Here is a 13,495-nt window from a genome sequence, read left to right on the forward strand (position 1 = left end):
TACACAAATGACTCAGTGAAACAGGTCAAGTGTTACAAAATTCCCCCTGCAGCTCAACCTGCCTAATACAAGGCCTGGCTCATTGCACCAAGACAAGTAATACGCTGCCTACTCACTGAGAGGGGGATTCGTGCACGCGCACACACACACACACACTTGGCTACCACCAACACAAATTCAATATAAGCCCAAAAATTTGCATTTTTATCCATAATGTACAAGCAGGCCAACTCCATATTTACAATTTTGTTTTTATCCAATTTGTTTTTACTCTATAATTACAGTCAAAGTTGTCAAAAACAAATTTCTACTGCTTGTGATGAACATATAATCTACATGGGAACACGTGCATGAAAATGTGCATGTTTCTTCCTAAACAAAAAGAAAAACATCACATCCATATCCTAATAATATTCCTAATTAACAGATCTCAACTCATTAGTTGATGGACAGAAAAAGAATCGGCATTTGTTTTGATAACCGTTTAATCGTTAAAATCATTTTTCAAACAAAAATGCCAAGCATTTCCTAGTTTCAGCTTCGCAATTCATCATGTGGTCTATAATTTGTCAGCAATTTTCTGACAAATCTCTTTCCGAGTCTCTTTCTACCTCTACCACCTATCCACACTAATGAATAGCAATTGGGCGACAGAAAAGCCTGAAGCACTAGAATAAATGTGGTATTAAGAGGAGGACAGCAGAGTAAGGGGCATTAAAACAGGTTAAATGACCAGGAAAAACTAAAGACAACACACACACTTAACCTTTAACACACGCAGACACACACCATGGTAAACCTGCTGCTAGACAGTACCGTATGTAAGTGTGTTTGCTCTGCAGGCAGAAACCTAACAGCTCCATATATCAGGAAGGTGGGGACCTATGGAGGATAAACGAGCTGCGAGCAGTACCTGGACAGTGTGCGTAATACACAGATAAATAACTGGGAACTGGGAGACATATGATGACACACACTCTCTCCCGGAAAGAGCATGTAAACCCGCCGCACAAACACAAGACGATAAAGAGACCAGAAACATGAAGATTGGACCACAGCACATACTGGTTTATGAAAGTGTTGTTTGTCTCAATCTGCCGGGAATGACATCGTTTGGGAGGGTAATGACTTAGGAAAACTGAAATGTACTGGAACATAAATTAATCAAGATGTGAGACCTGCATTCATGCACCCTGTGAGTGCTCAGTGCCATCTATTTTTGCAATTTATACCCTGTTAGCGCACAACAAAGAAGCTATTACACACAGTGAACAGGGCACAATTCTGCATCAATGCTCCTGTTGAAGGCCAGCTGGTTAGATCAGAGGTCTGAGGCTGGGATGAACCAGTTACTACTGTCAAGGTGGCTAAGATTATATCCACGTTTTGTGAGAGCAATAATCAACTCGTGTTTATAAACATTTCACGTAGAGCCCCTGTGATGCCAAAAGCCAAATTTGAATAACATTTAATTTCCTCCTCTAAGATAAGACCTTTTGTCCGTTCAAGACTATTTTATTCTATCACTGCCCTAAGCTGACAGTTAAACGGACAGGGGATGTTGCAGCGTGGCTGTGCTTCGCATGGCAATGCTGAGCTATTTTCTAAACCCTTCCGCTCTCTCCCTTTCTCACATTATACACTGTAGTGCACTTCAATTGTGAGTCAGGGCCGTTGCCCATGATGCCTTGGCTGTGGGGCTGAGTGACAGGCGACGTAGCTGAAATCACAGAGGACCCTGAAGGAGACGAGGAGTTAACAAGGGGCCAAAGATACAGGAGACCCCCAGCAGGTGCTGCACTGTGGTCACAGACCACTCTACATGAGGCACACACACAGACAAACACATGTAAACACACACACACAAGCAAAGGCCAGTGTCTGAGCCAAAGACTTAACAGCTTGGAGCGGTTTGATGTCATGCATACAGATTTCTGGTTCTTGGTGTAATAATTAATGGGTTAAATCAATAATGTATTTCCCTTTTAAAATGATGCCTCTAGGTTCAATAGCAAGTGAGTGGAGATGTGTTGGAAATGAGAAAAGAGGAAGTGGAATGATTAGAGAGGATTTTACACCCCAGGACTGGTTGGACAGTGTTGGATGTAGTAATAGAAACACAGACACACACACAGACACACAGACACACAGACACACACACACACACACACACACACACCTTTAACAGATTCACAATGCTCTAACATTTAGTCCGCAGCAGACGATAAGGAGATAGGAGCGTCAGAGAAGAGGACGGGGCAGAAGAAGTGATTACAGGAAAAAAGATGTCTAGATAAGATGACAGACGGGTGAATGGGGAGGCAGTCTGTGGATATAAAAGGAGGAGCTGACACATGCACATGAGCAGACAAAGATACACACACACAATTTTATGAAGTTCTGACAGTCTTTTCCTCACTATGGCTGTTATTTAATGTCAAACAAAGAAAGCAGAAAACCGGCCAGTGCAGATAACATCACCCTGGACTGCTGATGAGGGCACACAGTCCAGTACGCTCCATCACTTCACCATACTGTATGTACCAGCAAGGAAGCCCATAAATGTATATGGAGCTGGGGGATGAATCAATATTATCATTTATCAACATTTAGTGGAATCTTAATGGGGTTTTACAAATGTCTTTTTTCCAAATAATAACCAAGCAAAGCAAGCCATATCTATCTATCTATATATCTATCACATTCATGTATCATTATATATTACTTTATTTACTTCAAGATGGAGTTTTATCTTATCTTAACAAATTTATAAAACATTGACATTAAAAATGGGCGTTTCTGTTTTTAGTTTTGTCAGATGTCATTTATGCATTGAACATTGATTAATTTGTATGTAAATGTACATTTCTCATGTGGTCACAGACATCAGAAAATATTTGGATTTCTTATATCATGACAGTGATTTCAGCTATTTCGCCCTAAATACATACACAACGGTAATGACCACAGAGGCTACTTTAAATATAATAGTTTGATATACATCACTTCTGATTTCGAAACATCTTACGAGGAAAAAGATAAGAGCAGCACAAACAGTAGTTGTTCAACAACACTCAAAACATTCGCAATAAACTCCCACACAGAAAAAAAACATACATTTGCATGCACATCCCGTACTGTCAGTCAGGCAAACATCTGCACAGCAGTTACATGCACAAATGAACATGAACACAATCATCCACCATTTACTACAGACTTGGCAGCCCCCAGAAGACTCCAGTCCCTAAGACCAAATATTTGCAGACTTATTTCATTTTTATCTCCATATTCATCTCTCGTTCTGTATGTTTATGTCTGAAGTTATGCAGACGTGCATGCGCCAGTGCGTGCATGTACTTTGTAAGAGCTGCCTGTTGAGACGGTGAATTAAACAGCAAGTGCATTTGATCTGCAAAGCACTCCAGGGCAAATACACAAAATCACACACACACAACACACAACACACACACACACACACACACACACACACACAGAGGCTTGCATACAGCATCAAAATCATTTCCGTCACAGAATCTATTCTTAGGAGCAGCAACAAACCATTCTTTCCCTGATATAAATCTCTTTTATTCATACCCACACAGTCACGCACATACACAAACACACACACACGTGCACTTAGCTCAAAGCTACACTCCCTGGTGGTCATAATGCATTCACATAATGTTCTTTGTTTTTGTATTTTCTAGAACAGGATTTGTTCCAGGTAAGTCACAGCATGAAGACCTTTTGGGGCTTATTTACCTCACAAACACGCATGCACACACGCTGCATCTTTCATCTGGTGATGATGGGTGTTTGTGCAGGTGTGTCGAGGTCAGCGGCGTTTTGAGGACGTCAAAGACCCCCCCCCCCCCCCCCGCACACACAATCTGATCTGTGAGAAGCTAAATCAACACAGCTGCAACAACTCAGCCCTCATCGTCCTCCACCCTTCACTCAGCCATCTTCACTCCATCTTTAATCAGGCCTCTCCTCCCTTTCTCTGTTCTGCTTTTTGCCCCTTTGCTCTCTCCGTCCTCCCTGACTGCTCCTCTCCTTCTTTCTTCTCTTTTTCACTTTTAGTCAATCTTGCATTAGTCACTGTTAAATTTATACAGCGGCTAGGTCTCTGTAGCTTTTGCCAATTCACAAAGCCTCAGATCTCACCCCTCCACTCTCCTCGTACCATAACGCCCTCTTTGCCCTCCCTCCATACTACCTCTCTCCCTGCCCTTCTCTGCCCTCCCAGCAGTTGGCCGAGCATGTGCTATCCTGGGGGAGACGTGCCTCATCCGCCCAACAATGCACTGCAACCACCCAGTTACCACCAGCCCTGTCAGCACGGGACAGGAAGAGTAAATGCCCAGGGGCCTCCAGGGGAAACAGGAGCATCCACTTCCCCCCGTCTGTCTGCCTGGGTGTGTATCCACAAGAGTGTGTTTGTGTGTATAGCAGACACACATCTGTGCAAAACTGAATGACCAGAAGCCAGAAGATCAGATGTTATCGTTTACCGCTTGAAGAAGAGGAATGATACAATTTCCAATTTCCTGTGATTATTTACAAATGTAACCTCTGTACTCTGCATTCACCTTGCTCAACATGACAACTACACTCTGATCGAAGAAATACATTTGCCAGGTACTTTTAAAGCACCCTCCCTTGTTTAAAAAGTGTCTTTATTAGTTCGACATGAAGGTTAGATTGATGTTGTCGTTGTCAATCACTGTTCTTTGACACTGCATTTTGCATACATATTAAGGTGTGGAAGAACTCTTATTTTCATCTGCATTTCATTAACATCTTAGGTAATATGCCTGTTTCCAGAGTAAACAGGGGATGAGTGGTTGTTGCCTGAAGCTGCTGCCATCCCAGCTTCCACCCAAAACAAACTCCATTAAAGTAACCAGACTAAGTGAAAACGGTAGATTAGAGCAGACATCATCATCCTTTCCGCAAAATAAACTGAAATAATTCCAACGGCACTAAATCCTGTGCCACTGAAAAGCACCTTAACCTACTTTAACCTTTACAAACCACCATAGTCAGACACCAAATTGGTGTGTTACATGCTGACTCCCAAATTGTCAAACCCCAATTTGTCACAAACTGGCTCAGACAGTGTGAAATTGAGAACTCAACTCTTAAAAAAAATATTGATTTAAATCTAATTTCAATAAAACAGTGAGTGTGAAAGTGGGCAATATTAACAGTGAATGCAATAAATGGATGTGTGAAATACAGCACAGTCAGAAAGTATTACGACTATATGTTTTGGACAGAGACAAGTTTCATGTTTAGACTTCGTACAATGACTTTGAGTACTGACTCACAACTTTAATTTGAGGGTGTTTATATCCAGATGAACAACGCAGGTACTGTAACGACGTTGAGCCATGCAAGTGAGCTCTAAAGATGACTGAGATGGTCCAGACAGAAATATCTCAACAAACAATACCAAACATATGACACTCCTATCAGACTCTGCTGTACTTTGTGTTTAGTGCTAATTAGCAAATGTTATCATACTAAACTAAGACAGTGAACTTGGTAGAAATTATACCCAAACTAAACTGCTAAACATCAGCATGTTATCATTGTCACTGTGAGCATGTTAGCATGCTGACATTAGCATTTAGTTTTTTCAGACACTTGTTATGCCCCTTTGTGATGTACTGTCAGGTCTGTACTGCAGCCGTCTTCATGTCGAAACATGTCCTCATGTTCAAGAAACGCATGCTTGGACTGAGGTCAGATGACTGAAGAACATTCCACTATTTGACCATAAAATGCTGAGGATCATTGTCCTAAAACTGCAGGACTATGTACTATACTAAAAGCAATGAGTAAAACCCAATATGCTGGAGTACTGAAGCAAAATAATGAGAAACATATCACTGTGAGTTAATAAAAAAGAGCCAGTCAAAGGATACAGTGCTTGATACAAATATGCCAGAAGACACACACACAGCTGGAGAGCTGATGATTCACCACAGGCGAGAAAGAGAAAAGCCAGTTGCTTCAAAGCCAACAAAAATATGCAGAAACCTACTTTCATAATTGAGGTCAGAGGTAGACACTTGCTTTAATCCCTGTGAAGGCCCAGGTCGGCACATTCATCACTCAGACATCCATGCAACAGTCCTGGCCATTCATCACTCACTCTGGGATTTATTAGTCAGGTCTGGAGCCGGAGGGTGAGAGGTTAAATGAGGAGCATTGTGTTAGTGGTTATCAGCAGAGAGAGCCCAAAGTGGGTCTGTGTGCTAATCCTCTCTCTCTGTCACACACACACACAATCAGATGTTTAATCAACACTGCGGCTGTAGCTGCCAGAGCTGGAAGTTAAATATACAGCCATGTACAAACACGCATGTGTGAAACAGTACACACACACACACACACACACACGCTCATCACATGGTTGCACTAACACGCAAACACACACATATACCAAACAATCTTATAACACTCAAGTTCATATATACTTTCACACACGAAACATCCTGCAAAAATCTGATCAGTCTGCAACCCAGCAAAGCACTCAACGGGTGCCCAAACACATGAACATGCTCGTTCTTTGTCCAATAACACGCCTACGCACACACACGACTTGGTATAAACAGGGCCACTACCAGCTCGCCGGATTGCCCAGGGGCACCGCACCATGTCTCATCACTGTAAGCTAATGTTGAACACAGTGGTTGTGCTTGGCGTAGCTGCTGTCACTTTGGCTTCAGATCCAGGTTATTTGCTCTGAGCTCATATAGGCCAGGTTCTGCGTTACGGGGTCACCGCTTTCACATGAGCTACATACTTTGTTTCAGTGACAAACGCAGACAAAAAAATGCAAGTGTTGCACAAGCTGTTATTACTAGCTGCAGCTTAAAAGCCTTTCTGCTGTGCTTGAGTCTTTTAAATTTGGGCTAGAAAACCAAAGGAGTCTGTGTCTGTTTGTGTGCGAGTGTGTGTCTGCGTGTGTAAGTGCTCTCCATCTCGCCAGCCTCAAATCCAAAGCAATTAGAGAGGCCAGATGGTGGGCTGGACTCGCAGTAAATAGCTGTGCATTGACAGAAGAAGCCTGCAACAAAAATGAACTGTGACAAGGAGCCAGGATGACACACAGATACATGACGACATCAAAGCACCAGGCAAATATCGAGGACACTCTGCCACAACCGCCATAAACCAACTGTCACCATCGTGGCGATGTTAACAGCAGAACTTGATTGTGCGGTTTGATGGGGACACAGAGGGGGTACTCGTATGTAAACCAAACGAGGTAGGTGCACATGTACGCATGAACACACACACATAGATTTGTACACACACAGACAACTCTCTACATGCCCTTCTGTTAAAATTTAACCAAACCAGTTTGGTTTAGTCAGAGTTCAAACAATGCAGCCTTTGAGAGGCGCTCCATTCACCAAGTTTCAGCTTGGCCTGCACATTCCCCAACTGAAAACACAAACTGCCTCACTCCAGGAAAACCACTGAAGCTACAGCACTGCATTCCTCACCTCTTTCCTTTTCTGTGTGAGTATGTGCACAGTATTTGCCTGAGAGGCGTTGGGGGCCCACTGAATATAATGATTATATATGTGCATCTTGAAATAAGAGTGCATGAGCGCTTTGTATCATCACTCTTCATTATCCACATGCTCAGGTGAAAAACCTGACAGAAAAAAGTGCCCTTTAAACAACTACAGCAGTCTCCTACATACCTGTTACCAAGGCAGCAAGTTAACATCAGCCAACCAGGACACATAGACAAATCAGAGAGACTGGGAGGAGGTGGAGCTTGAGTACAGGACAATTGTAACCCACAAAATGGCTTCTCCTATTCCTGTGCTCCGTTTCCCATAAGCCTGTTATCACACCTCTGTTGACACACACACACAGACAGATTTATCAAAACTGAAATGAGACGAACAGCCAGACCAGGAAATGAGAGTGAAAAAAAAAACAGGGGGGTGGTGTGTTTGGAGTGTGAAGGATGGGTGACAAGAGACAGAGAGGCCACTTCATATCCCAATCAATTAATCTATATATCTAATCAGCGAGAATCAATGACTGGCACTTCTATTCAATCTGGCTCCTCAGTCATCCAAGCTAACACCAAGTGTTAAAGAGGCAGAGGGAAAAAAAGGAGAAACAGATACCACACAACAGCAACACTGGAACATTTCAAAAATCAAGGAATCTTTAATAGCAACCAAATACGAAAAAATATAGAAAGACACGACAAAATGGTGACAACATTTCTAATTCCGTTTTTTTTCTTCAAAGACCAAAATAAATTTAAAATGAAAAAATACAAAAACAACTTTTACACAGAGCAGTCAATAATAAAAAGCACATTTTGGGGTAAGACTGTTTTGTTGTGTGTGTACAGTTCATTTGTATAGAAGAAGCACATTTGCCAGTTTTGGCAGCAATCACAGCGCAGCAGTCAAGAATAAAGCACTCAGAAAACATAAATTATAAAGCACTGCAAAATAACAGAAAAGAGGAGAAACTGTAATAGGAGAAAATAAATCCTTCATGCTTGCTGTCACTGAGAAATACACAAACGTGACACCATAAATTAGTAATTCTTTTTCTCTGCTACATATTTATATATTTATACTATGTACACAGGAAGGTTTTCTCTCTTTTTTTTTCCTTTTATGCGAGTGAGATGGGAGATGTTAAGGCTTTGATTAGTCATCAGATATTTGGAGCCGAAGAAATAGCAACAGTATGTGGCTTTCTAGAAAAGAAAAGTATTGGGTATTTTGACTATCTAACCTTGTGCAAGACCCCAGGCCAGGATCGTGGATTTCTCTAAAAGCATTTTGTCTGACAAGCCTTACTTGGGTGCCAAGGTGGGTGGCAACGTTGTGTGTGTGTGTGTGTGTGTGTGTGTGTGTGTGTGTGTGTGTGTGTGTGTGTGTGTGTGTGTGTGTGTGTGTGTGTGTGTGTGTGTGTGTGTGTGTGTGTGTGTGTGTGTGGAGGCGGTCACGGTTGGCGGAGGTGGCTGAAGTGAGAGAAGTCGAAAACAACATTTTGGAGATGAGTAGGAAGTTGTGACTCTCTAAAAGCATTCAAAGGGATCTGGGAGGGGGAGAAGGTCAGCGCAGTGGCATTTTTATGAAAGCTATATTTCCCGCGTAGAACAAAACGCAGAATGGACAAACAGTTTCCTAAAAAGCCAGTTTCTCTGACACAGGGTGAAAGGTGTGTGTCCCTGAATGTGTAGTTGTCTCTGCTCTACATGGTCATTGGTTCGGGAACGGGTTGGACTATTTGGGGAATAGAAAGCAGTGGAGCAGGGGACACATCATGCTGCGGCTCTTTCCACAGTAACAGGACACGGTATATGTCCTGACAGAGCCACTGAGCAAGAAGAGGAGAAAGAAGAAGTGTCTTTGTGTGTGTGTTTGTGTGCAGCTATGCGAGCGCATCTTTGTGTGGGCTTATGTCAGGAGATGGCAGAGTTGTCAGGTATGAGGTGTCTTCTGCACAGTTTGGCTGTGGGAGTGAGCATAATGAGAGTGACTGAGGGGTGTTTGTGTGTGGGCGAATGTTTCTCTGCATTCTGCGTATGTATATGTACAGTATGTGTGTGCAAGTGAGTGCGAAATGCACAATAATATCTTCGGTTTGCCGGTTTTCCATGGTGACAAAGGGTGGCTACTCAGGTTACAGCCCCAATGGCAGTGAGAGATGTCCCAAAGCCCCCCGAGCATCACGAAAATACACACTGACACACAACTATATATACACACACTCTGAGCTGACTCAGACGCAACACAGACCATCGCTTGTGTGGTTACGGTCTACCTGATAAATTATGAGTATTGTGGGTATTTTTGCATTGTGCAGGGTGTCCGTCAAGGAGAAGCCAATTGTGCAAAAAAGAAAAAAAAACAGGGTGTGCTTATTATGGGGAAATGCAGGCAAGGCTAAATGGAACAAAAAAAATTATACAAGCGTATATACATTTTTCCCCCCCCCAATAGAAATCTACTCTTCGGCTTTAGGTAAACTCGGCTCAGTCAGTTCAGTATGTTGTAACACCCTAACCACCGAGGATTTCATTAGATTAAAAATTACATTCTGAATGCCCTCAGAGACATTTGAACTTTAGGCTTAGCCAACCCAGAACACCTTCCTCTTTACTTCCACAACACTGGCAACAATGGCTCCATCGATCTGATATTTACATTTTCATAAATATCCACATTTTCACAAGAAAAATAAAGATGCTTACATATATAGTACACAGATACCTCACACCAAAATGTACATACAACAGGTTTGTCCCTTATCGCTATTTTTTACCCCAGAAACCAAGTATTACACTCATATTTCTCTTTGTAGCTGTGACACACACAAGTGCAAAAATAAGTAATACATTTTTATTTTGAGTGGTTGTGACAAATCAGCTGTGTTCAGTAAATTTACTGTACCCCAGGTTGACAGGAGTTGCATTTATGTATAAGCTAAGGCCATTAGACGATAATCCTATTGAACACACTGGCTTACAATATGCTCGACTGTGCTCAAACACTGAACGCTGTCTCAGTTTTTGTCATGTGCCTCCTGTATCTCTCTCCGCCTCTCTAAAAGGTTAACATGAACTGTCTCACCCTATATAGATACTTGTACTGTATGCGAGAGTTTCTTACCTCTATACGTTTAAGGTTATAAGCAGCTATGATAAGAAATGCAGGCAAGCGCAGTCATCCTTGCCCTTGGCAATGGCTCACCCTGCATTTGACCTCATGACCTGCAGCGAACTGCAACCCAGATCTTAGCTGGGCCTTACAAGAGGTCAGTACAGTCATCGAGAGCCGCACTCACCAGATTCCCGGTGGGTCAGAGGGGAGTTGATTAGAAGGCCAGGAAAAGCATGATTAGAGGAGCTACAGTAGGGCTTCTCTCCAAGATTGTCCATCACAGTCATCCAGTGGCTACATAGATACAGTGACGCATGAAAATGTACACGCTGAGCCTCCAAGACAGCAGTGCACAGTAGCCACGAGTAATATTTGCCTGAGCAGGCCTCCGGTGGCTCGTTAGAAGGATAAATTAACAGTCAGGAGACAATCAGCCCTGAAGCTGCATCATAAAAGGGCCATTTCATTGCTTGTTGCCTGTTAGTCAATATGACTCCCATAGCTTCGCCGTGGACACAACCTTTTATGTTTCCTGATCAATTCACTACATTTAACAACATCCTCTAATGGAAAGAAATATTAGATGATTTAATTGAAAATCTATCTAACTAACGCGGCCGTACTTTGGAGGTGGGATTCTGTTACATCCGGCCATTTACTAAAGTATGGATGGAGGCGGTAGCGTCCATGCAGTGGAGTGGCCACTCCAGGTGGATTAGTCAGTCCCGGCATGTCAGGGCAGGCTGGGGCTGGAATAGAGTAAGTGGGGCGTTTGACACATCAGGAGCAGTAAAATACTCCCCTGCTCTCTGTGGCCCTGACCTCGACACTATCCTGGATAAATCATAAACTCCCCATAAACACTGGGAGCGAGGTATGAAGAGAGAGAGAGACGGAGGGATGATAGAGAGATAGGGATGGGAGGGGGGATCGCCACGTCATAAACGATAAGTGGTGGCAATCTGTTGGTCCCGGCTAAGCGAATGACTTCACGGCTCATTACCAATCAAGCTCCTCCTGTCAGGAGCACTCTGCAGAGACGGGGATGAGGAGGAAGAGAAAAGAAGAGACGTGCTCCTCTTCAGTCCTCCTGCCTCCTGCACTGCACCCCCCCCCAAAATCCCTTGACCCTGTCAGATCGGCTACACCTCATTCCCTCATCTCTTGTTTACCGTCTCTTACCTCCAGGCACAGTACAAAAGTTTGAATGGGAATACCTTGTTAAGAACTTAGTTCAAACTCTCTGCAAACTTACGTTATTAAACTCTGCGGCTCTTGTATTTGCGCAGCACATAAGGACCTAATGTTCTTTTAAAAATTTGTAAATTCAAGACAAATGTCAACTGTCGCTGATAGTTTGCAGAGATGTTTACTTACGTTTGAGAGGAAGGCAGAGCGCAGAAATGAAAACTCGCCAGCCGACATGAGCAAATACATTGTTCTCTTTTCTAAAAATCACCTGATGGTTACTGTCTATACCTTCAAATGTTTCCCTCCCAACCCATCACTAGCTACTAACTACCCACAAGCTGTCAGAGCACAACGCGTTACCAAAACAAAAAGGTTTCCCACAGGAGGACTGAGAATAGCAGGCGACACGTAACTGCTTGACAACCCTTTCCACTTCTACTGTTTTGGTGAAGATAAGAGTGAATATGCAAGTGAGTTGCCTTCTCTATAGCCAACTTTGTATCATGATTCCATTACGCTACTCCCACACTATATAGTTTCTCTCTTTGTCTGTCAAGAGTCCTTGTCAAGGTCCCAGTGATAGCAATAGCATGAGCAGAAGCGGTGGGAGCCAGGTTGTTTCTTTTCTCTGTTTGATTTTCAGTTCTTAGGGACAAGATAACAGCAACGCTCCTTTCATAATATCCCACCACACCCTCCTCCTGTTCTTTCAGTCCTTTCTGGGGCTTGTGATTAATAATTGGCTATATTTCAAATCAATTTTCAAAAATAAAAGCGGTAATATTTTCTCTTCTCTATCAGACAGGGATGAGACCCTGGAGCCACAAAATCTTAGGGAGGAATCCTCCATCCCTCCCTTTTCTCCTCCCCCTTTCCTCTCCTCCTCCTCTATACGTAGACAGCAGTCCGCGAGATGACAGAGCCATCCCGCTGGGACTCCATGTCATCATCCAGGTAATCTCCAATAATATCGTCCTGGTCGTGCGGTGGGCGAAGCTGAAGGATGGGGGCCCCTCCGGTGAAGTGGTCATACCTCTCCTCCTCCTCAAGCTCATCAAACTTCCTCCTTTCCACGTCATCTAAGTCATTGCTTAGCAGGATATCTTGGGCGGTAGGTGTAGTGGCAACAACTTCAGGCCGGCCCCCCATGGTGAGCGGCTGGTGGTGGTTGTTTTTCTCTCCAAGGCCCTGGTGGGATGTGCTCTCGTTGTAAACGTAGATGGGGCCATTGTTGTTGCTGCCTCCGCCGCCGCCGCTGGCTGCGCCTCCACCTGTGCCATTCTTGCTGGCCTTCTTGCCGCCGCCAAATATGCGTGTCTTCATGTCACTGCCGCCATTGGCACGGTAACCCTGCTGTTGCCTGCGGCTACGGGTGACAAGCACGGCGATGAGAGCGGCGACCAAAAGGAGGGCCAGCAGGGAGCCAATCACAGCTCCCGCCACCACGCCGGCATTGGATGGGTTCACTGAGGGCTCTGTAGGAGGGAGGAGAGGCAGGGAGGGAGAAAAAAGGAAGGAATACGGTTGAGAAAGGGAAAAAAGCGAACAGTGTGAAACATGGAGGGAGGGCAAGAGGGAAAATAGAGACAGCATAAAAAACAGAAGGAAGAAAGAGTCATGTCAAGGAGAAAACGAGA

General features: G+C 43.6%; 1 protein-coding gene across 2 annotated transcripts in view; it reads right to left on the reverse strand.

The window, feature by feature from the left end:
* Nucleotides 1–13,495, reverse strand: part of LOC139290428 (nectin-2) — a 72,929-nt gene that overhangs the window by 19,059 nt on the left and 40,375 nt on the right. The window contains exon 7 of one of the 2 annotated variants that reach the window (XM_070912208.1): nt 12,747–13,333. The exons of the other annotated variant lie outside the window; for it this stretch is intronic. Within the exon in view, the coding sequence (XP_070768309.1) occupies nt 12,747–13,333 (587 nt within the window). Of the gene's footprint in view, nt 1–12,746; nt 13,334–13,495 lie in introns of those variants that run through there. 2 annotated transcript variants of the gene reach the window in all.

Source organism: Enoplosus armatus, chromosome 9 (genome assembly GCF_043641665.1).
Source record: "Enoplosus armatus isolate fEnoArm2 chromosome 9, fEnoArm2.hap1, whole genome shotgun sequence".
Lineage (NCBI taxonomy): Eukaryota > Metazoa > Chordata > Actinopteri > Centrarchiformes > Enoplosidae > Enoplosus > Enoplosus armatus.